At 40.0% G+C, this 24,928-nt stretch overlaps 1 protein-coding gene across 1 annotated transcript in view; it reads right to left on the reverse strand.

The window, feature by feature from the left end:
• Positions 1-6,921: 6,921 nt before the first annotated feature.
• Positions 6,922-24,928, reverse strand: part of dnai3 (dynein axonemal intermediate chain 3) — a 21,170-nt gene continuing 3,163 nt past the window's right edge. Inside the window, exons 3-22 of the mRNA XM_062424842.1 lie at positions 23,411-23,595; positions 22,773-22,877; positions 22,095-22,226; positions 21,782-21,981; positions 21,354-21,470; positions 20,696-20,892; positions 19,927-20,039; positions 18,994-19,083; positions 18,618-18,707; positions 16,919-17,038; positions 15,585-15,658; positions 14,172-14,325; positions 13,726-13,822; positions 11,006-11,130; positions 10,374-10,434; positions 9,811-9,953; positions 9,229-9,436; positions 8,909-9,000; positions 8,406-8,498; positions 6,922-7,053 (exon numbers count right to left, since the gene is read on the reverse strand). Of these exons, the coding sequence (XP_062280826.1) occupies positions 6,922-7,053; positions 8,406-8,498; positions 8,909-9,000; positions 9,229-9,436; positions 9,811-9,953; positions 10,374-10,434; positions 11,006-11,130; positions 13,726-13,822; positions 14,172-14,325; positions 15,585-15,658; positions 16,919-17,038; positions 18,618-18,707; positions 18,994-19,083; positions 19,927-20,039; positions 20,696-20,892; positions 21,354-21,470; positions 21,782-21,981; positions 22,095-22,226; positions 22,773-22,877; positions 23,411-23,595 (2,528 nt within the window). The remainder of the gene's footprint in view (positions 7,054-8,405; positions 8,499-8,908; positions 9,001-9,228; positions 9,437-9,810; positions 9,954-10,373; positions 10,435-11,005; positions 11,131-13,725; positions 13,823-14,171; positions 14,326-15,584; positions 15,659-16,918; positions 17,039-18,617; positions 18,708-18,993; positions 19,084-19,926; positions 20,040-20,695; positions 20,893-21,353; positions 21,471-21,781; positions 21,982-22,094; positions 22,227-22,772; positions 22,878-23,410; positions 23,596-24,928) is intronic.

A 24,928-nucleotide genomic window follows, 5' to 3' on the forward strand; every position in this document is an offset into this window, starting at 1 on the left:
CCTTCAATAGGAGGGCTTTTAAACACATTTTACCAAGGTCCCAGCCTTTCTGATGTGTTTTTTGAGGGTCTTTTGTTCCCCTACGGTCCAGCCCCTGTACTTGGCAGCTCATCTGAGGGCCTCGGGGCAGATCTCTTGACGCACCGCTGACAGATCCGCCTGTTCTGGACCGCGGTGATGATGAGAGAGCAGACCAGAGGAAAGGGGGACCGAGAGGGGAGAAGATGAGGAGAGAACGAGAGGTGAAAGTGAAGAATAGAGGGAAGGAGAACACAGAGGAGCGGCGCTTCTGATCCTCGGGGCCTGGCCTCACACAACGTCGGCCCTCTCCTCTGTCCTCCCAGCCTCTTCGCTCCTCCACCTCCATTGCTCTGTCACTCAGGACTAGACTATTTCATTTTAATAAGGCTAATCCCTCCCAGAGGTAAGCAGCTCATCACCTCTCTCCCTCCCGCTCCTCCAGAAGAGAGCAATCTCCTTTCAGCATGAGTACAGGATGAGGGTGAGGGTTTGCTCCGCTTGATAGGAGAGAAAAATGTGAAAGGTGAGACTGAAAAGAGGCCTTGACGGCAGCTGCAGTCGGGCTAAATCACAAGATTTGGGCCTCCATGGTTTGATAAATTCGCAGGTGGCACACCCTCTAACCAGCCTTTAACATCATGCTGATATGAGGCGCGGTGATAACTTTGTTCTCCAGAAAGGAAGTGGAGTGATACAGTTGGTATTTTAGTGTACGCTATCACCTGCGTCCTGTCAGCAGAGCACTCTCCACCTGTCAGCAGTAAAACTTAGTTTGCCTTCTGCTCTAGGTGATGGCTCCTTGATGCTGAGCTACTGCGGCCTCTTTTTCTTCGAGGAATAGCAGCCTGTAGGGAAAATATGATGCTACAATTAGACTAAAAACATGGGGAAGCAGCTAGCCGGGCTTTGTCCAAACCCGCCTTCAAGCACATCTAAATTTCTTTAACTAACGTGTTATATCTTGTTTATTTAAAACTGAAAGTGTGAAAGCAATGCACTGTAGTTTATGGGGTGTTATGTGTTGGACTAATTTGTGGCTTCGTTCTGTTACTTCTAGACTTTGAGTGAAGCTACACTAACCAGTTGCTGTTGGTGGCTTCATAGTTACTGTTCAAACGGGAGAGTGGATTTCTCACCTTGGTATTTCCCAGAATGTCAAACTTTATTTCAAGGTAGCAAAGATTTGGGTTTCCACCCTGTCTGTTATTCAATCGCTGTCTGTCTTTTTTTGACCTCACTGATGTTGGAGCGTCAAAAGACAAGTTCGAAGTTTCCACGGACGTAGGAAACGGAAAAAAGCCTTAAGGGTTTTCCATATGTTTTCCGTGATACACTAATAGTTTAGATGACAGATCCCGCTCTGATGGGACAGCATCCTGGTCTGGATTTAAGCCAAGACGTTGCACGAAAAACTTCCCAATGTTCAATGTGGATCATTTCCCAACCACAGTTGCTGACGGACTGAAATTATAGCATCTGAAGTTGAATTCCTCAGGTTGAAATATTGTGAATAATTCCAACCTGAAGAGCTTCCTTTTGAAGTGGCAGGGATGGCAGAGTTATTTGCCTTTCATGCTGGCGGGCTCAGCAGGGTTGAGTGAGAATCCCCCGATGAAGGAAATCCTTACTCAGAATAATAACTATCTGTATTTCTGTGAACAGCTTAAAAAGTCTCTTGCATGTGAACCCTCAAGAAAAGTGTATAATGAACTACTGATTTAAAACCATATAAAGGCATAAAAAAGAATTTCCTTGTAATTTTATTTTTAATATATCAAGTGTGAAATGTATTGATTCTTTTAACATTGGAAATATACGTTTGAGAAAGAAAAGCTTGACTCAAGGTCTACTTACTAGCTTCTTCCAGGCTCCCAATCACATCACAGTTTTCATTAGTGGATGGAGTTTATCTGTAAAATTACAATATCTTAAAAACACTGATCTAGGTAGGATAAGGTTATATTTTGACAAAATAATCTTGTCTGAAGTCCTCCTTAGTAGAATTTTGTGGAGCTTTCAACTGCATCTCATGGTCTTCATCAGCGCTAAGGAAACAATGATAAAGATGTGTGTTTTTCACCACATTAATTGTGTGACTCTAAGGATGCCAATATCTATCAGATGGTCCACCACTTTGATGCAGAGTGAAATGTCTAATTTTGTATAGATATTCATGGTCTCCACAGGACATTTCCATCTGGCTCAGTTGAATTTAGTGTTTAGTGTTTAAAACGTTCACGTTGACACAGTAAATAGGATAATTAATGTGGTGAACATTATATCTGTGTTTAAAGGTTGCTCTTCTACTTTTTCATTAGGCCCCTTATTCTCAACAGTATTATTGTTTTTGTGTCAAATCACTAATTTAAGTGTAATGTTTTGGTTAATTTAACAGTCAAGTCAAGCACAATTCTAAAACATGTTTTAGTTAAGTGTTTTTTTAACAATGAGATTTTGTTACAGGGCTTCAGTTCTGTTATTCTTTTTGAGAATTGTGTGATGGTGAGAAGATCATCTGCTTAATCAGTGATAGTGACAACAGGTGTGCATCATTACCTGAACTGAGCTTCAGGTAGGGAGGATAAAATTGTTCTGTGGTAAATGACATTTGGTTTAATTTGGTGTACTTGTAGCTGTGTGTGTGTGTGATTTTATGTAACTATAGGACATTGTGATTCTCAGCAGTAACAGAAACGGTACATCAACCTTCTGTATGTTTTGAAGGCTTGGTGTCAGTTTAGCTCACCCTGTGGTCAACTGAGTAAATGGTACGTTCCAGTTAGGTGAGGCTAAGAAGGTCATTGAGAGGGAGTAGATACGAGTTTAAGTGGCAGGTTGCTGTGAGGCTGCAGATTTATGTTTGTTTTTGCTGAGTTTCCCAGAGTTCGTTCATGTCTTTGTTTCTTTAATATTTTTGTCAATAAATATCCCTTTTTTTGGCACATACTCCAGCCTGCTAACCTGCTTTTTGTAACATCTTTTTAAAGGTTTCCAGTGCTAAATACCAACCTCTGCCCTTTTAAATGGGGTGTTGGCACTATAACCTGCAAAATACATGGAAAACAGTATGTTAGCCACACTATGATGGCTTCAGCTGTGTCTTAAGAGCCTCACAAAGCTGCAAGCTTGGCTGTAGACTGAGAGATTGTGTAGAAGATGATACTTTTCACCTGGTGTAGTGTCTTGGTAATTAGTGTTTTCTGTCAACTTCAAATTATGTCTCAGACAGCTACTTTACTCATGTTTTTAATGTTTTGATGAGCTGAATGAAGTGAAGCATACACATCTTTTTGTGGCCATCCGTGTTTTCTATTATTGACTGGTGTGCATGCACCACAACCCCCCCCCTACCCCCACAACCCACACACAGAGCTGGTAGGCTAAGAGTTGCTGTAGACTTGGAGAGGGGCTGGTAAAATGACAGGAATCCAAACTGTTGAGAGGTTTGAAATTAGAAAATGAAAAGGAGTCAAGAGGGAACATTCCTGAGCAGTGCCCTGGTCACCTGATATTTTATGAGGTCAAAGGTCAACTAATGAAACCTGCCACTAGCTTCTCAGAGGGTTTTTTAAAGAGAAACAGCTTTAAGATGCTGAAACATAGCATGACGATTTAACTGGGGATCATTTTAGCAACTCAGCAGCTGTTTTCAGGTGAAAGTGAAATGGTGATGAAATTATTTGCTCCAAAAAAAATAAGAAATATTTTTGGGACAACTTCCTGTTCCTGTTTTTTTAATTAGATGCAGTTATTTCTTTTCAAAGGCAACCACTTGATTCTGTGCTCCTCTTTTAATGCTTTCACCTCTCTCGTGTATCCGTCTGCCTCTCCTGCAGGACGCTGTGATGTTGTGTGTTTGTGTGACTCGTATCTGTCCCTCTGCAGCTGGGGTCCAACTGCCAATGACTATGTGTGAAATGTGCCGGGTGCTCCCATGTTAGGATTTAAGTTTCCTTCTTGTGCACCAGACCCTCGCTCCACCCCACTCCACCTAACACACCCCCCCCACGCCCCCCCACGCCCCTCAGCAGGAGCAGCTAAGAGGCCAGCCAGAACAATGCCAAGGCAATGGCTTAATTCGCCAGGCCAGATTTACAGCCCCTCCTGCCCAGCACCTGCTCACATTGTTTCCCAGGATTTGGCTTGAAAACTTTCAAGAATATGTGATGAAAATTGAACTGCAGGCAATCCATCCTGTATAGACACCCCCACCCACCCCCTCTTAGCTAGAGTTCGCTTTTTATGTTTTGTAAATCTCTCGGACTTTGATGAAGAAATCAACTGAGGGGAAATCTGACATCATGAATACCCTTCATGCCAGCGGGGGTCACTGGGTTTATGGCCGTGCTGCTGCTGCTGTGATGTCCATTGTCCGAGACATTAAAGAAGCGTGAGTGCCGAGCAGCAGAGCTTAACCTGCAGATGTCTGTGCAGCATCAAATGCCACAAGTGTTTACGTTGCACGCGAGCTTTCTCAATTGAAAAACATTCTTTGCATCAGTCATTACAGTAATAACTAACCAGCGAGGGTGAAGACACTCCCCGCGTATGTGTTTGTGTGTGTGTTGGTTTGCAGAAGGTACATTCCTGAGCTGGCCTGGGAGAAAGTGAGAGGCTCCGCACAGGAGAGAGGGCCTGCAAAACAGAATTCCCAAAGAGGTATTGAGGAGGGGACGACTGAAGAGCAGAGGCCCTCTTTTGTCACTCGGGCCTCGTTGGTGCCTCAGGGGCCATATGGACGCCTGCTTCTGTGTACCCTCACATCAGCTCATTCTTCACCCTCCCCCCCCCCCCTCTCCCCCACCTCGTGCTGTGTGACAGGACCGTCCACGTGAATGAGTCATGGCCAGAGTGAAGTCGACCCCATCGCACTTCTGTTTAGGGGGATTCAATAGTGTTTTCCATTTCTTGCCATCTTCTTTTTCTTCTTTCTCACTCCCCCCCCCCCTCACCCAACATTCAACCATTTGTGATGCTGTTCTCTCAATCCTCTCTCTTCCCTTTTGAGGCATCTCAAACACAGTGTGAAAACTTGGCAATAGACAGCTGCCCCTATATTATTCAATGATCCCCCCCCTTCTTCTGTCCCTCCAGCCTCTTTTCTGGCAGGACACCGGCTGTCAGTGCTGACTATAGGTTTGCTGGGCTGCTCTTGACCTGAGTTGGGCCAGGCACACTGAGGCCTCCTTATTTTATCCCCATGAAGGAGCGAAACTAATGGAGTCCAGAGAGCTGGAGGGATATTTATTGCTAGACACTGCAAGGGTTACAGCATTTTAATAAATGTTGTCAACAATGTGGCAAAGTTTACTCTATGAAAACCTTTGCTCTGTGGTGAAAAGTGTAACAGAAATTAAAGAAGAAACTGCATTTTTGCTGCAGAGCTACTTGTCAGTGTGAACGGTACATTGCTTAGTCCTCCTCTGCTCCCTTGTTCCTGTTGGCACAAACTGTTTCAGAGCCTCTTTAACAAAGTTTCAAGGCCACATGATTAGTAGCAGTCCTTGCAATCTCAAGCCAACTGAATCTCACAAGTGAAGTGAAAACCATGGCCAATGGCAGGTGGGGGTATTGACTCAAAAACAAACTTAATACTAATAAAAAGATAAGAATCCTTTCATTAGAATTACTGGGATCATGTTGGAAAGCTTGCAATGTAGTACACAAAGCGGTATTTACTTATTTTTTTAGATAGTTGAGGGCAGCAGAACAAGCTGTTTACACAACACTGACATATTATCCTACTATAAAGTTGCTAAACATGTTAGCAAATAGCTACTTTTTACAAATGCAGCATGTACGGTGAAACATTATCATTCATTTGGAGTTGTGTTTCCAGCGATCTGGCTAATATTCACTCATCTTCTAGCTTTGGTCTCTTTTGTGCTCCGCTAAATTCTGAGGGAGATGTGGCCCTTAAGCAGCTAGTTGCTAACTTTATCTGTCTGAGATTTGGAGTAGCTTGTGTTAAATTGGTTTATCTGAGCTTTTCTGCCCTATACACCTGCCTGCTGTGGCTGGAAACAAAACTGATGGAAGCGGAGTAATGCGCCATAAAAACCAAAACAATGAGCTGAAAGAGGCTAATGTGCTCCATTTGCAGAGCAGGGGGGATTATACTTGGGTTATAAATCTCAAGTGATCCCTGTCATATAAACAGAGTCATTTGAGCCATTTTTGTGTAAGAAATTTGATTGATGCAGCTTTGAATAATGTGGTCCAGTCATATTCACAAAATGATCAAAATCATTTGAATGATTAACAGAGATTTGTACATACTATTAGTTTTCTACGTCATGGTTGGTGACTTTTGTGAAAAGGGTTAGGGTCTCAACTCCAAGTAACACCACTGAGCTTATCAGCAGCATGTGAGATCACGTTTTATACTGAAAAGCCTTTCAACAACAGCAGATAAATATCATGAAATTACGCCCTGCCAAGGTCAGATCCTTGAGGTATTCCACACTGCATCCTCAGGGAGTAGCGGTGAAGAAGAGGGCGCTAATGGATGGCATTACCCAGTAACCAGATCTCAGATGGGTGGATGAAATAAATCTATTGGTGACCCTGAAGGCCCAACCCAAGGACTGAATACTGATGGAAGAGCCAGTTTTATTTTATTCACAACAGTGTATAACAACATAAGTTTCAAATTTGAAATATATAACTAATTAGCAACTATCATATTAAAATAAAAACAGTTAATCATGCATAGTTATGATAAATTATGTTAAAATGTATTGTGCTGTTTTAAAGGGACTTTAATGTGACAAATGTCAGATAGTTTTTTCATAAAAAACAGTTCAAGCCTTCAAATTTATTAATAAAAAAAGGTTCATCATTTTTTGATGAACCTTTTTTTTATGTGAAATGAATGTACGTGTGTGTGTGTGTGTGATATCAGGTATCTTGTGTGTTGGCTGGCAGCAGGCCCATGCCCTTCAGGATGCTTTCCTCCAGGGTGAGGTGATCATTGTACACCTTCTTGTTCTCCCCCTCGTTCTCCTCGAGGGTTTTCTCTGGCTTGTCGAGCTCCTTAGGGACAAAACCAAAGAAGAATTAGAGTGAAAAACAATACTAAGCAAACAAGACACAACTCTGAAACTTGTCCTTATCCAAAATATGATGTTTTCCCCTCTTCGAAGCTGAAACGGTAACGACAGATATGGACTGCATGTCGTAAACCTGAATTTTCTCTTTAGTATCTTTATTTCTTATTAAATAATGCAAACATTGATCATTAATTAAAAAAAAAAAAGATGCACGGAAATAAGTACAGAAACCTTTGGTAGCAGCAGGAAAAGCTTGACAGAGCACTTAAATGCAATAAAGCATAGGTCTTATAATCTTATCAATCAAAAATAAATCAATTATTGTCCATTTAAGCAGACTTCTTCATTGATTCATTTGGCAATTGCATCTGCTTTTTTATCTGCTAAGCTAACAATGTACAAATTAAAACACTGTATTGTAACATGGTAAAAATTTGCTCCAAAGAAAACATTTTTCTTAAAGCAGGGTTTGATAAAATATCATTTTCTGTAATGACTTCATTTTATTGTAATTACAAAGAGAAGAGATACACAGTGAATCTCAAAAACCCACCCTCACACTCACAGGCTCACAGGCTCACACACACACACACGCACACACATACTGACAATGAATGCAGCAAAACAATATTTTGTATTGAATTCTTGAAGTGACTTGTCCTTGTCGTGACGACAGAGGCTGGAAACTAACACCACACCATATGTCGGAATTCTGTGGACATTTAGCAGGAGCAAGGAGAGAATAATAAGCAAATCAAAACAGTATCTGTATTCATAACTGGCATCTATTCTTATGACCAGTCTAAGATTTAAGTCAATGATTTTGTCATTAAAGACTTAACAGAGATACTGCCAGGCATTGGCTATCAATAACTATACTCTCCCTGGTGCTCAGGATCAAATAACCCTTCTGAATTAATAAAACATTAGGTTAGAGAGAGAGAATAAGCAAGAGACTGAAAGAGAAAGAGAGTGAGAGAGGTATAGAAAGAGAGAGAGAAAGAAAGAGAAAGAGAGAGGGCCTATTCCAGCTTCTACAGTGTCAACTTTGGACTGGTGAACACCATTTTAACAAGGTCAATAAAAGCCATTTGTGAGTCACACTGTATATTTAAAGGACTGTTCACCAGCTCCGGTGGCTGTCAGTAAGATAAGCTGAGGACACGAGGTCTCATTCAATGGTTTTAGAGTTCACTATAAAACCCTTTGCTTGTCTAGATTCAAACCAACAACCCTCCATAAACGAACCTTATTCTGTGGCTCTAAAGACCACACTAAGCTTGTAAAGAATCAGAGTTCACAGCTCACCGTTTTCTTTGCGAGTTCTTCAGCTTCTCTCCTCTGCTTTGCCCACGCTTCGTCCCTCTTCAAAAAATCCAGCAACCTCTCTTCCTCTAGCTCAAAGTATTTCCCCATACTCAATTTCTGCACACAAAAAGAGAAAGTCTGGTCAACAATTCTAATGTATGATGTATATTTTTAAAGCAAATTAAATCATGGTGAACAAAGCAATAACCTCTAATCACAATTTCTCTAACAATGCTGGAGGTTTGGTGACCACGTGCCTATAACAAGGAATCCTTATACGTGGACCAGCTTGATATCAACGCTCTTGATATCAAGGCAGCAATGAGAAACCCGCCACAAAAATGTAATTATTGCTTGTATGCTGCAGTGTTGGATATGTTTACATCTCTAAGATGTGTCTACACCTCAATTTCTCGACCTTGACGAAGGGTACATTATTATTTATTTTTGTAAAATAATTAGGAAACAGACAACTCATTATCTCCTTTTTAAAAGTGAGTATACAGGAGGCGGTTGGATCCCCTCACCTCACTCCTGGAGGGAATGTAAAGTGTCCTCGGGATTTCAAAAACACGGACCATCCCGAGGTCATCAGACACAGCCAGGAGGTGCTGCTTGGCTGTAGGCACAAAAAAATACAGGAAATTAGTTTCATGGTTTAAAAAATAATTTATCACTGAGGCTGTGACAATATAAATAAAACAGAGAAGGAGGCTCAGGGAGAAGGTACAAGACAGTTTCAGGTGAACAAACACTAGAGAGTTTTAACAAGTAATTCCTGCTTTATTGAGCCATGCATAAAGTATGTTTACTGCCCTGGTGTCTACCAAATATACCAGGTACTCACAAGAACCAGTCCAGGGAATCATGCAGGTTATCTTGGCGTTTGTGATGTGTGCGTGGACCTGAGCAGGTTCACTGGTCTTTTCCAGCAGGTTCCACACCTCAATACTGCCGTCCTCTCTCCCAATGAAGAAGACAGCTGGTCGGGACAGAGACCAACATCCTGCAGTGTACATGTACTCAGAGTTTGGTGACAAGATGATGGGGCCGTCCTGGAAGTCACAGTTTACAAGAAGATAAATACAGTATCTTTGATTCAGTATTAAATCTATTGTGGTATTTATTTAATATTATGCACTTCCTCTTGTAATGGACATCACAATGGAATGAAATTATGTTGAAGCACTAGCATATGTTTGATTTCCAAATCAACTGGACACACAGCAGAACCCCCACCAAAATATTTTGTTATGTAAAATGATCAAATCTAAAGTAGTTAAAAAATCCAAATCAGTTTCATTTCCTGACAGAAAACTGTGATTTAAATTTTATATTTATTCACTTTATACAGGTCATGCCCAATGAGAGATTACTTATTGCAGTCAATGTTTTTTTGACAGCTACTGTAATCGACGGGTGCTGTTACCATGACGCCTTCCTTCCAAATGGCAAAGTTCCACCTTCCAGCTGGCGACGGTCCAGTCAAAATAATGTCTTTAAAAAAAGGCGACCTCTGCACTGTATTCACCAAACAGTGATTGACACTAAAACAATGTAGGGGCTTGGCGCCTGGGAGAGAGGAGAGACAGGAAGGTGTAATGTTGTATTTGATAGTGGACACAGAAGCAACAGGGCAATGGATGAGAAACAATTAATCCTCAATGTCCCTGTAAATTACAAACTTCAAACTCTAAACTTCCTTTACTTCTTATGGTGTAGCATGGCTGCCAAATCAAGAGGTTGACTTAAGGTGACGGTGGTTATTAAAATAATTTAGATAATTTGGACTTTATTATCTTTATGATTAAATCTATTACTGTCGAGACTATGATGAAAGTGTTGCTATTGTGGTTGAAGTTCTAAAACAAACCACATTCAGGTCTGCTTTGAAAAATGATCAATAGTCAAGTATAAACACATGATATGCAGCTTAACAGGCAACAACCTATACAACACTGTTCTTTGATAATGGCACTCCAGAGTACTCACTGTGCAGCCGTCCAGAGTCGTCTTTCTCCAGTTTCCAGTCAGTGTAAACAACCTCCCCATCCTGGCAGTAAAATATTTACATTATGGACACGATACAAGCAAATGTGGAATAAACCTGCACGCTTTGTATATTTCTCCTTAGTTTTATTTATAGATGTGCTGTTATATATATATATATATATATGTATATATATATTTTTTTTTTATATATGCATTGGTATATATGCACTGGTTAAGTGAAGCTTGGCGACCACATCTTCCAGTACATTTATTTTCCTTTGTTCAACATTTTTAGGAGGAGAAATGGTTCATGTGTTTGTACAACACAATGTAAAAGATGTATCTTAACTTTGAAGTGATATTTTGGTACATTTATAGTTGCATTGTATATTATTTAAACCCAGTGTTTGTAGTGCAGTCATGATTCTGAAAGACATGCCAACAAACGACCAATATTTTCCCAGGTGTGAATTTTCCATTATCTGATATTAACTAATGAAAAGAACGTTCATAGGCTGATGGTGAAAAAGGGAAAATTAACCGAGTCATATAACTGAAGCAGTTGAGTACTGTACTGAAGTTAAATGCTGCTTGTTGTTCTTAGTTTTATTAAAAGGATTTTTTTTCTTTACCTCTGTTCCAATATAAAGCTTGGTATTGACATCTTCCAGAGGCGTGAGTGTTTTAGCTGAGGGGGCTCGGAGCTGGCTGTAGTCTGGATTTACTTTTGAGCTGTCATCATATTCTTGAGCGTCTTCTGCCAGTGAAAACAGCAAGGGAAAGGATGTGGTGTGGGGAATCAGCTTAGGTTGGTTAGACAAAGATACATGGAACTTTTTAGCAAGTCAAGAAAGGTAGCATGATCCACATTAGTGAAAAGCATTCGAATATAAAATACGCTTTCATACAAAACAATTTGAATACTTCCAAGTATAATATTAAATAGCATTTACTAAAAACATATACATTAGCACATACTTGTGGAAGTAGTTGAATGGCTAATAATTAACACAGTGATTTAGTTTTGTCTTGCTACCAAAGAAAAACAATCACAAACATTGAAACTTTAATTTAAAAACCCCCAAAAAGATCCTTGTTAAAATTCAGCAAAAGGCTAGTGACAGGATAGAAAAACTAGGAAAATATGTATTAAAAGACAATATAAGATAGACTGAAAAAGCAAGAGAAACAATGATGTTCACTCTGCTGTGTAATCTGACCATGAACAAAAAGACAGGAGGACAAAGGGTAGAGAGATGAGGATGGGTACAGCCAAGGTGAATGGCTTGGTAAGGTAGTATATGAGGGGAGTGGGAGGGAAAGGAAGAAGAGGTGGAGGTGGAAGTGAGGGTTGTGGAGAGAAAGGGATGGAAAGGGAGAAGGGCGCTGAGGCTGGTAGTGACGGAAGAGGCCTTTCCATCACAAAAGCCCAACTGTCTGTCAGGGACAGTACAGGACTATCCGTTCACACCCCCTTATCAGTGGGCTGCTCCCAATCAAGTCTAAGCCTGTTAGAATTCTCTGTTAGATTGGCTCTTAAAGGTTGGATCAGATTACCCAATCACAAATCTTCTAAATCCACTTTCCCAAGGTTAAGATGTGTGTAAAGATATAAGACAGAGCAGCTACAGATGTAGACACTGTTCCAGATCGATTTCATTCTTCCTGTCAGCCGGAGACGGTATGTAATACCTGGACGTGCATCGCATGAATGCGCAGGAGGCTAGACGGTATATCCACAAAGTCAGCCTGGGTGATGCAAGTAACCTCATAAAGGGGCCAGGCACCCAGCAATCATCTCCTTTTCATCTTTTCGCCTAACCGCCCAGGTCGTTTATATCGTTTGCATTAGCTAGCATCAGTTCTAACCACCTATCCCAGCAGCCTTGTAACCCATCGTTTGGAGCTACGGTCCTGTCCTCCAGAGACTGCATAGTGGGTGCTCATATCCGCCTACACTCCAACTACAAAGTAGTGACCCCTTTTCAGGTTCTAAGCGCCACAGGCACACATAGGGGGAAACTACAACCCTAAAAAGAAATGGAAATGCGATGAACCTCTGCTCTTAGAGTGGATATATTGGCATCTGAGTTTGCCCAGACTAAGGACCTTCTTTATTTACAGCCTGGTGGCCCCTTGAATGCTGCTGTCACTGCTGTTTCAGAGTATTCATGGTGAGAACGTTGGCCTACCTACTTAACGTAACCCTCTGTTGCTAGCCAGCATGATTAGGATGCACTCAGTGGATCTTTTTAGTGATCAGGGCGCAGGAGAACAGGAGGAACAGGAGACAGATTCTCCCCTCCCCTTCGTTGTTTATAAAAACCTAATGTGGAAAATGTGACCTAGCACAAGTCTCAAAACGAAATGTTGACTATGGTGCTCAGAGGCAGACAGTACAGAGCATCCTCAATCAATATGAGTCAATCTTATGAAGCACCAAATTATTAATCACACAGGGATTCTTGAAAACCTAATAACAGGATGCCTGAGGGCTACTGATAAACATAGTGGATTTATTGCCTCAGTTAATTAGTATATTCATTCTATAACAGCCAACCACCAAAGCTGTGGTTATTCAGCTAGACAAAGACAGGTCTCTTCTTGACCAGCCAGGACACACATCTTCTGGCCTCAAGGAGCCTGAGCAGCATATTGCAAAGAGCTGACAGTCACCAAGGCTAATGCTCTGCAACTATGAGGGCCTTGTTTTGGACGTATCACTTAATAAAGTGCTATGAAACCAGAGGAGGGAAGAGGTAGAAACACAGAGAGAAAGAGAGTACCTGGGGGGGCGAGTGAGCACTGCCCCACTGATCACTGTGCTCAACCATCCAAAGCAGGACTCAAGAGTCCAAGACAAACAAAGAGGTCAGTCTCAGAACTATCACACAGGAGATAGTTATATTTGTAATGTAATAATTTGTTCCTCCTCTAACAAAGAAATATACCAAATATTGTTTTCTGTCCCATCTGCTTAAAGATTAAGCTTTCCTCTCACTTGTGTGTCGTAATTTATAAAGCACCCAAAACCAGCATGGCAGTTATGTAAGCCAGCTACATTCAAGGAAAGTTATGGCTTCTGTTTTTTGACACCACCCTTACAATGAGTGTTACAACTTTTTTTTAATATATATTTCTGTAGCTGTTTTGTTAGTCTGTGTGTTTTTGAGGTTTTATATATTCTAAATCTATACATTGTTGAGTTTTGTTTTTATTACAATACAAAACTGTCACAAAACTACATAGCTTTATCATACATTTATTATACAAATTTGTGAAATACATTTGCTGTCTGTTGCACAGACAGAAACAAATAAATTAAAGCAGCTGAAAGGGTAAAATCCCTTACCTGTGTTTGTTCCTGTCTTTCCATTGCACGTGTAGTGTTCAAAGCTGAACTTCAAAGGAGCATATTCACCACTAGTATTGATTTTTGGCAAGGAAACCTAACACATGACAGAGAAGAAAACCTTATTTGACATGTGAAAAACTGAATGAGACTTGACATCATTTTTATAAACGAATAGGATAAATAATAAATAAATAATAGGTTACGCTCAATAAACCACACAGATGAAAAATGAGCTGAGCCCCATTAAAGTACGTAAAAATACATGCAGTACATAGAGATTTGCTATTAATATTGGAAATAATGTTATAAATGGCCATTCGGTTTGCTGTAAACTATCACAATATTACAGAATAAAGCATATATGTCAAATACTGCTACAGGTATAAGAAAAAAAAAAATCATAAATATATAGTATTCACAAATCACGAGTTTAGTATCCCTGCCTTGAACAGTGGTTTCCATGTCCGGTCCAAGTGTTTGAAAGTGTCGGGGACACTGTAAGTTGACATCTGTGGCTTCTGATCCACATTCTGCTTCCTGTCTGATGCTGAATGGCTCAACAGTTTTGGCGCACGGACATCCCAGAACATTAAAGAGCTTTGTAGAGACAGAAATAAAAATGAACATCAAACTAAAAATTTAAATTCAACTTCAATCTTAACATATTCATGTTTAAACCACACTGATACAAATTCTGTTGGAGACTTGCAGGCTTTGTCACGTTCTAATTAAAGGTACATGAAGCAGAACCTTCTCCAAATGTGGTGACTGCCAAGAATTGCAGACAGAGAGTGGTACTAAAAGCTTTTTCTTTGGTGTCTCTCTGTAATCTGCAGCTCCTTTAACACAATCAATAACATTACCCAGACTACCAAATACATAAATAAGCAGCCTGTATGACTACAGAAGCACAGCATCTGCTAGGGACTGGTGCTTCAAATATTTAGTGAGGAACAGCGACTGCAGACTGTAGTCAAAAAACGCAGACACTTCCAAATCAAACACTACTGGTTTCATTAACAATGACAACATCTGGTATATGAGCTGTGAAGTGAAAACACTCCGCAATTACAGTTCAAACATAGAAAACAGACACAGGAGTGTTTTTACATTCGCACAGATCCTGAAACAATTCCATATATCAATAATGCTGTCATGTCTTGGTATATAATTTTCCATATACTGAAGCAGTCCTTCAGAATATAAAACAAGAATTCACTAAAATGTTTTTGTGAGTGAGATAAAAACATCAATACAGGTGTTCTGTCTGCAGTGCAGTCAAATACTCATCGACTTCACAGCTTTTAAATGTGTACCTGGCACAGTGTGTTCAGCAGGGGAAGACACACAAGTCTATCCCATTGATTTTCAACCAGTCTGCTGTTTTTGTTCATGTTGCTATTAAGTCCACTGACAGATTCAATGCAATGGCAGATGTTAGGTATTCAGTCACAGCAAAAGACAGTGGAACAAAGAGCCAATTATCACGTCCTTAGAGATGACTAAAATAAGTTCTCCAGACTTTTTTTTTTAAACTTCTGTGACATTAATGCTGGTGGTTACAAATGATGCATGCACAGAGGATCTTAAAAAGTGCATGTGCAAATTAAAATTCCCAAGTAAGACAAGAAGAAGTCAACAGAAAACAGGATGAGTATTGAAAAAGGACGAGACAGGAGCTCTGAAGCTGGCAGTCTATGAGCTAACTATAACAATCAGTGGAGAGGTCGAAATATAAACAAATTGGTCTGCTTTGTAAGTCAAAATCTGCCATCACTTGATTATATTAGGTACAAGCTGAAAGCATTTCATACATTTAACATTTTAATTTAAACTATTTTCTGTATAAGACCTACCAGTCAGGGGAACAGGTAACAACCTGAACAGAAATGTTATACTTGTTCTCCACCGGTAAGCCCGTCCTGGTCACCTAATCAGAGCAAGAGAGAGTCACAAAGTCAACAAATCTCTATCAGGCTTAAGATTTTGAAGAGCTGATAGTAGTGAGTGAGGCTCCTGTGAAGATATATGAGAGGTTAATGTACCCCGGGAGCACTTTGATGATTGCCTTATTTTACTCATCCAGATGAGTGCCAGTGGTGGTTGTGATTTATTACAGTCAGCTTTATAGAGACAAAGGACAGGCACCCTTGGGAAACCAGAATTATAATGTATTCATTGGTTATTGAAGAAGAAGATTTTAGACATATTCTGCAATGTGCATATGTGCCACAGACTATAAAAGGTACTGAATCTCTTTGGAAATCACCATAGCAAATATCACTTCAGGTCAATAAGCACACAAAATACATTTTTATATGTACAGATCATTCAAAGATTTTATTTTGGGCATGGCTGCTATTATGAGGAAATAACTGGACCACAGAAATGATTGTCTGCAGCTGTCAGGAACAGGAAAGTCTTTCAGTACAAGTACAAAAAACATCTGGAGGCTATGATAAATAGGCATTTTTTGTGGTGGTTGAGTTGTTGAGTTATGACCAACTTTATGTTTTTTTTATTACTTTTGTTCTTTCTGGCAGTGTCACACACATTGTCCCTTTTTGCCAATTCAGTTAGTTCATGTTATGCCTGTCGCCATAGCTTCAACAGGTTGCATTCTCACCTTCATTGCCTGTTCTCTGACCTTATACTGCTTTATCATGCCAACTAATAGCTCACTTCCTGTTAGAGCTGTTTACAATCGAGTGGCTTTTAACCCTAATCAGATATACTCAAAATATAAAAATTAGATAGCAAAATCATTAGGGCAATATGAGACCTGACCCTTAATGCGTTAATGTCTTACTATCAATTTGAGACTTAAGTGTGAAGGATTCAAATCTACTCTTGTTTGCTTCTAGTATGATAGAAACTATGCAACAGTGTTTACATTAGATATGATAAAGAAGCCTGATATCAAGCAAACCTTCAAGAATGTTTTGCTGAAAGTATTGCTGTGTACACTAATCATACAATAACACCTTTTATTAATCGAGATAGGCCAAATTAAACATTGATTAACCTTGTGGAAGGTTTCAGCTACAACCCATTGTACTCCTGATGGAAAATGTCAAGAAATAACAAACCAAATCATCATTGTTCTCCCTTCTTGGTGTCAGACTTGCAGTCGTTACTCCCTCCACCCACCTCCCACCACCCCCTCCCTTGCCCTTCATGTGTCCTGTACCTCAAACGTTTGTGGCAGCCACTGGACATCAGTAATTGGTGCTTTGTGGCTGCTCTCTAAGGCAGACACTGCACAGTAGCGCACAACAGGAGTCTTATTTTCTTTGTTGTCATCGAGGTCCTGATGGGAGGTCAGACACAAAAGGCACAGCATGTACAGTAAACTCTGACAATTCAATCTAAATACAAAGACTTTATACAGTGGTGAACATCTATCCTAAAATGCTCCTGCCATTTTCCAATATATAGTAATCCTGAAACATGAACAGAGCAGTGCTGCTGCCATGTAGGATGATATACTGACTATGGTACACTTATTTGTCATCCTACTAGCAACAAGATATAATAGAGCTCAAAGTTTTGAGTGTGAGCAGTCCCGATTGTGATACAAGGTTGCATCTGTCTTTGTTTTTTAATGAAAAAGCTTGTGCATTGAGTGCAAATCATCTTAATCTAGTTTTGCCGTGTGGTAACTCTGTGGTTAGATTTGTCAAGTAACACGGTGTGAACAGCAAACAAATCCACATGGGTGGATTTTAATTTTTCATTTATCTGATAAGCTAGCAACAGGTGCTGGTGTAGTGCAGCTTTCACAGCACCCAAATAAAACCTTGTTTACGCTGCAAACACAAGGGAGGGCAGCAATTTGATTTGCCTGTGTGTTATCTTCTACGGGGACAACCTAGTGTGGAAGATGGAGCGCTTGTGTAACAGCTGGAGTATGTGAGCCGCTGCTGTTGACTCTGGGGAATGAAGAGCAAACAAGGACAAAAAGAATAGAGGGAGGTACGGAGGGTGGGAGAGTGCAAAGCAAAAGAGAAGGAAGTAGTGGGGAGAGGGATGGAGACAGCTGCTCCACTGTAGAGGCAATAAAAACACACAAAGTAAATGGATGGCAGGATGATGGGGGCATATGTGTCTATTTAAATACAGCAGCTGAGAGGAAGGTGTCAGTGGAGGTATAGGCTTTAAGGAACAGAACTTGTTTAATATTTGGTGTCCGGATGTCTCAGCAGGCTGTGGGGGATTTAATGTTCATGCTGTGTTGTGGTTTAAATCTGAGCCTAGTTTCAGTCACGTATCATTACCTCTGACTTCCTACACCTTTCCTTTATTAGTCTACAGAATACCATTTAGCGAGGCAGATATGCCATGAAAATATTAGTTACTATGATTTTAAGCCAAAAGAGAAACCCTCTTTGAAGTGTCAGTCTTGTCTTAAGAAGAAGCTTTTTAGTCCGTTAGATCACTACAGTCAGACTGAGGTGTTTGTATGAGGTCTAATTGATTGCTTTCCTTTGGCAGTAGGGTCATGTAATGATATAAACTTGCTTTTGGAATTACTTGTGGCATTAGTACATTTGTGGAGCTAGTTTTGACATCTGTGGCTAGCTTGAAGAGAAACATTAGGCCACTACATTCCCATCTAATGAAAGGGTGAGAATGAGGAGAGAACTCAGTAGTCAACGTATCATCATCTCACTCTGTCATACAGCACCAGAGTACAGCCTGTCTTTACAGAAAACATGTTTCATCCTTTGATACACTGAGGACCCATACTTGAATAAACCAACGTGAGATCAGCGTTAGAAAAAGAATTTCAGTAACTGATACCACATGTAGTTCACCAGCAGAGATAAAGAACACATGTATTATTGTATCAACATTGTGCACATGAGAGACAGGATATGGGTACTTACGAATGTGTCGGTGTTGACAGACGGCTTTTTACCACTAGGCTGTGTTCCCTGTAGTCGTGTGACGTGAGCAGAAATGTCCCATAACACAACCTGAGACAACAGCAACACAAAATCAATTACTGGAAATCAACATCTGATTGTGGTGGTGCAAAGTCAAATCCATCTGTTCAAATGTTTAAAAATAACAAAACGGAATAACAGGGAGCGGTACAGGATAAGTACATATTTATCTCTCTAAACATATTTTATTTAAAATAAAGGCATAGGAGAGGAAATAGACGATCGAGAAAGTAGTAGGATACAGAGTTGAACACTACAAGGTAGAAAACAGCAGAGCCAGCCAAGCAGAGATGCAGAGCAGAGTCCAAGTCAGCACCTGGCCATTCACACAGCCGCCAACGATAATATTTGGATCAGAGGGGCAGAACTCAAAGGCAAGAATGTCGTCTGGGCACTCCAGCAGCAACTGCAAACAACACAAAAACCCACATAAGCAGGGCAGAAATATTACACTTCAAAGTAGAAATGTCCATGTAGTGGATGTTTGCCATCCCGTGTATTTACTTATTCTAGTCTTTCCATAAAGAGTTCAACTTTTAAACCACAAAACCAAATACATACAATAGATTCCATTCGGGCATAAGGGGGAAAGAGACCCAGGAGGAGCAGGAGTGGCATTACAGAGAAGTCATTTTTCAGTATCATGTTCAGTTTAAAATTAGCTTTAAGACTGGACTGCAGCACTTTCTTCCCTACGCCAAATAAACATATTTATTTCCACTATATAATGTCTCTGGTTTCCTTTACACAGAATCCTTTGCTACTTTGATCACTGCACCAGCAGACAGTGAAACCCAATCATGACACGCACCAGAGAAGGCATATATCATGCAGCACTCACATTACTTTTGAGTGATTTAGCAGTTCTGTTTGAGCAGCTCAGATATTGATTGAGTGTCTGGGTCAAATCAATATATCCTCTCAAATTTTGCTAAAGCAAATAATGGTTTTGGATGACAGCACAGAGCTAATCCTCTCCAGCATTTTCTAGTGAAAGTGTGTCTCAAACAGATATGAGGTGAGAAGGGAGAGAACTAGCTTGTAAGCTGTCACACACACACACACACACACACACACACACACACACACACACACACACACACACACACACACACACACACACACACACACACACACACACACAACACACACACACACACACAGAAATATGGTCTTTCCAATCTTTTTTCTGACTTCTCCACTTTCTTTTAGAGGAGGGCGCCTCTATACTCTCATACACTTTCCATACCTGGGGATTAGCGGGATCGGAGAAGCTGTAGAAGAGAATGAGAGATGGTTTGACGGCAAAGGTCTCATTCAACCGCTCCTCCTCTTTCTCTGTCAGAGCAATAGCAATCACACCTAACACATCACAAAAGAAAAAACATAATAATATATCCAACCAACACAAACACAAAATAGATGTCAAATATATTTATAAAGCTTCTTTGACTCTGATGATTGAGGAAGTGGTAGATGAACTCTGATCTCTACTTCAAAAGAGTACATCAACATTGATCATATGTTTTGACACTCGTCTTATCCCTCTGGATCTTGTTGGAAGTCTATTCTATGAGTGATGACAGCTGGGCAACATTACAAAGCAGTACTGATTATACAACAGAGGATGGTTAGAGATTACCGTGCTATCCTTTATTATCACTATTGGCTTATTGGCAGTATTGGCCTATGACCATGATCTTATATACACTACATCCTGCCTATGTGTGCAGTCAGTATGATCTGCATAAAGTATCAAGACTCAACTCATTTGCTTTTAAACTGAAAACATACTGTAGTCTTATAGAGCATGGACTACCTATAGTGATATTGCTATCACATCGGTGTTGTCATATTATGTTTATTCACTGTAAACAGAAAGAAAAAAATCAGATGATTTGAAGATGATGCCACATACTAAGGGTACATAGTCTTTTAGTCACTGTTTTTGATGAAACCATTTCTAATGTTTGAATCTTAGAAAAAATGTACTCCTTGAGTAAGATTTTGAATTGTACCGTAGATGGTGGGGTGCCAATTCATGCTGCTGATCTTCTTGTCCTTAGAGTACTTCTGGACTGTGAAGGCCTGATAAAGCATCAAGCCTTCAGAAACCTTCCCAGACCAGTCGCTGCCTTCAGCCTCTGTCCCCAGGGCCTTCCAGTCATCAAAGAACACATTCATAATCTCTTCTTGCTGAAGGGCTAGTATAACTCTGAAACACATTTTTTATGTAAAACTTCAACGGGAAAACCTTTTTCATAAAAACATGCATAATATTCATTCTTATTCTTTTGTTTCTCTCCACAGCACAATTACCAAGTCCTCTAATGCTCATGATATTCTCTTATATCTAATGATGACACAAAAGAACACAAAAATAAAGGTAAAGGTTTGGGTCTAAGAATCTGACATAACAAAGTCATTAAAACTTTCAAACTTCTGAGTATTCAATAAAACTATAGCAACATAAAATATAGTACAGTAGGAAGGTTAACAAAAATAATTCTCGTGAATACACTCGTGCTCCTTCAGTGGTAATAATGGATTGATTTCAGTACCCTGAGGCTGATCCAGTGATGTATGAGTTTGAGTTGGCTTTCGGTTTTATACAATAATATATTCCCTCAGGAAGCAGAAACTAGACACCATCAATCACTGAAATTTTCCTTTCACCTGGGGGTCACTGCTTTGCAAAAATTCTTCAGACTTTCAGACTGGAGGATGTTCTCTTTTTCATCCTCGTTAAACTCTCTTGGTGTGTACTGCATGAAGACATTCCTCAGAAACTTCCTGTAAATTAGACAGAAAATACTCACAACACAATATGTCAATAGATGCAGATTCACTGTACAATAAAGAGATGGTGAAAGGTTTTTGATAAATGTGTCTTCAATATACAGCTATAAAATATTCATTACCTAAGTACAAGGCATATAGACAGGAATTGCAAGTACTTGTCTTAAGTCTTTTAATATGAATTCCTATTATCTTAAAGCATTTAGCAGGAGAAATGATTTCACCACACTGACAGACTGTTAATTGCTTTCACCCCTTGTAGAACAAATCAATTTTGTGTGTCCTCATTTGCAGGCATACTGTACCACTGTGTCTGAGCACTGCTACTCCGAAACCTGGGAACAGCCTGCATCCCGCAGTCCCTCTGCATCTGCTTGATGCTGAATCGGCTGTCTTGATAGGAAGCACACTCCAGGTAGCCATCCTTAGCATCTGCAGTATTGCGGTCTGAAAAAGAGACCGGTGCCCCAAACTTCCTCCGCACTCTGGACAACTTGTACCACATCTGATGAAAAAGAGGAGACAGAATAAAGTGGTGTGATGGAAGGGCAATGGTGAATGAGAACATGTAAGATTTTTATATGAATATTTTATGTGTTTTTTTACATACTGCAGTACCTTTTCTCTTGTCTCTTTGATGGATTCTTCAGCTATCTCCTGTTCACTGCCAAGAGATAGCCAATCCTTTGGTTCTGGGGTTTTATAGACTTCATTCAAAACCACCACTTCTGGTGTCTCTGGCTCTGGAGGCTGCAGAGCACATGATTACAAGACCAAACAGTATAAAAACAGAGAACACAATAAAGTCAGTTAATAAGACTCTGTGACTTGATAGTTCAACCTGAACTCTTCCCGCACAGTCACACTTTCCAAAGTCACGAAAATTATGTCTGAGCGCAAGTAGAAGATTCTTTCTTTTGTCGTTTATTTAAACCAATTGCAAAAAGTTTTAAAAAATGCCAGCCAGCAAAGCAAATTGACTTTAAATGGTATAACCCCTGATACTAGCCATTACTGTTAGCGATAAGTGATAAAATAGTGTACATACCTCCAGTGAAAGGAAAATAAATAATAGAAAACAGTCCTGCCTACAGAAATATTTGCCACAATCAGTTTTCAAAGGAATGTGGGCAAGTACTGGTGCTCATAAGTTCATACTAACTTAGTTAAAATGTAAAATGCCATGTGACCATGTTTAGTACACTGCAGAAACCTACTGTTACACTTTTTAAACACAAATTAGGTTATAGAAAAAATAAAAGTAAACCTTCATGATCAAAATTACCGTCTGCTTACATTAAGGATTCTGTCTTTTGCTTCTGGGGTCAGAACCAGGTAGAAGCTTTGGCCATAGGTGAAGTCCCTGTCATAAACCAGCAAGATATCATCTTCTGGGTAATCCTATCAACAGGGAAAAAGATAGCAGTGTCAGATTCACATCAGATAACACAGTTTATTTTGTTTTTGTTGTTTCACAACAAAATTCATTTAGAGTGCAAGTGGTGAATTGATTCTCGCGACCACAAGGAAACTCTGTGCTTCGATAATTTGATTGGGAATAGTGGATGATGGAGGGAGGTGTGGATCTTGGACGTGAAACAAAGAAAAGGCACACAACCACACATGTCACTTGGGGCACTTAGTCAACCAAGTAAAAGAGCTGAAATTTCTCAGGGCTTTAACAGTCAGAGTCTGTATGGGTCCCTCAGGGCGTTCTCTGGGGTCATTAGAGTAATGTGCTGCAATAGAATAGGCGTTAATGTGTAAGAATGGTGCTGGCCGTATATTTAATCTAGATCAGACAGCGAGGGGGGAATTGAGGTGAAACTGTTTACTCTGTGCGTTCTCACAGCTCTTAACATGGGGTCTGTGCATCATCACAGTATCTTGGGTGTATTGTTTGAGTGATCTGTACGACAATGGATCAGCCTCACCAGCACAATCGGCTTCACGGGGCTGAAATCGGACACCGCAGCTCTGGTCTTAAGGTCCTGTATTATGTCGTCTTTTCTCAGCAGCCTGTAAGGGTCGTCCCCTGTGACATCCTCATCAGCACGGCAATCAAAGAGCTCCTGGGTGGCTGATGTCAGAACCATAGGGAAGATATCCTCAGGGTGACCTTGGTGAGCAATCAAGGCAGATGAGAAAAATGGAAAACAGATAAAATTATACATTAATATGATGAATTTCATGGACATACTATAAGCTCAAAGGCTAATAAATCACATTATTTGGGTATTGGTGTTTGGACAAAATACTTGGTAGGTACAACTTGTTTTTTTAGTTTGGTCACTTTTAGGACATTAAAGGTACTCCCATTTCTAACCATTTAATCTGTAGGGCTATTTCGGGTGGTGTTTTTGCTCCTTTATAAATTCAAAATCAAACATTGAAAGCAAGATTACCATGTGAATAATTAGAGATGTTATATGTCTGGGGAGATAAATCTTAGTCTAACAAAAATTATTCTTAGAGATAATTTAACAAGAAATATGCAGTGGGATATCAATGCATAAATCAAACATGCAATGTTCAGAAATAGAGACATAATTCTCTCCCTGTCAGAGTTGGTGCTGCACACTGTTGACAATGGTGATAATAAACTGGGTGTTTAATTATCACGCCCATGAGCTCTGCTACAGACTGTACACAACAAATTTCTGTCATCATCTTTACATCTAGTAAAATAGAGTTTATTCCTCAAATCAAATGTTTAAGCTGAGCAGGTGGCAAAAAATTCTTTAAAAAGATATTATTGATTATGTCCTGCATTCAAAATAATATATCTTACATTAGATTATTTTCCCAAGTAAAAAAAAACAAACACGATACAGTAAAAATAGAAGAGACAGAGTAACACATATTACAAGGTTCACAGAGTGAACATGAATTACTATGCTGCAGAGAGCAGAGAACGTTGCAGAAATAGATAAAACAGTGCTAAAAAAATGAGAAACAGAGATGATGTATAGGGAAAGATGCCACATCTAAGAGCAAAAACATCACTAATATAGCGATATTCACACAATGGACTCGTGAGTCAACCCAACCTACAGACCATGACACAGATTTCTTGCCTCTGCTTTTTCTGATCAAACGCACTACAATGCCTCTGATCCTTCGGCTGCCCCTCCCTGCAGGGTGGACCGCTCCACAATATTGCAGGATGAAAAGAAATCCTTGTGAATATGAAACATGCAATGTCCAAACACTTGTAGGTGAAACAGTGTCTTTTTTTTTTTACTCCATTTAATAATGCATGAAATCAAGGCATAAACTGCTCAGTTAAAGATATATAACCAGGATTTTTACTACTGCAGCACCACCACAAGGTTTTTTCTTAATAAACAATCTATGCAGACTCCATATCTGAGGGCCAGGCTCAGTCCAGGATGCTGTACAGTAAACAGGGCTCCACATAATGATAGTTTTCATCCTGCTCGCGGTCTATC

The sequence above is a fragment of the Scomber scombrus genome, chromosome 8 (assembly GCF_963691925.1).
Source record: "Scomber scombrus chromosome 8, fScoSco1.1, whole genome shotgun sequence".
In the NCBI taxonomy this organism is placed as follows: Eukaryota; Metazoa; Chordata; class Actinopteri; order Scombriformes; family Scombridae; genus Scomber; species Scomber scombrus.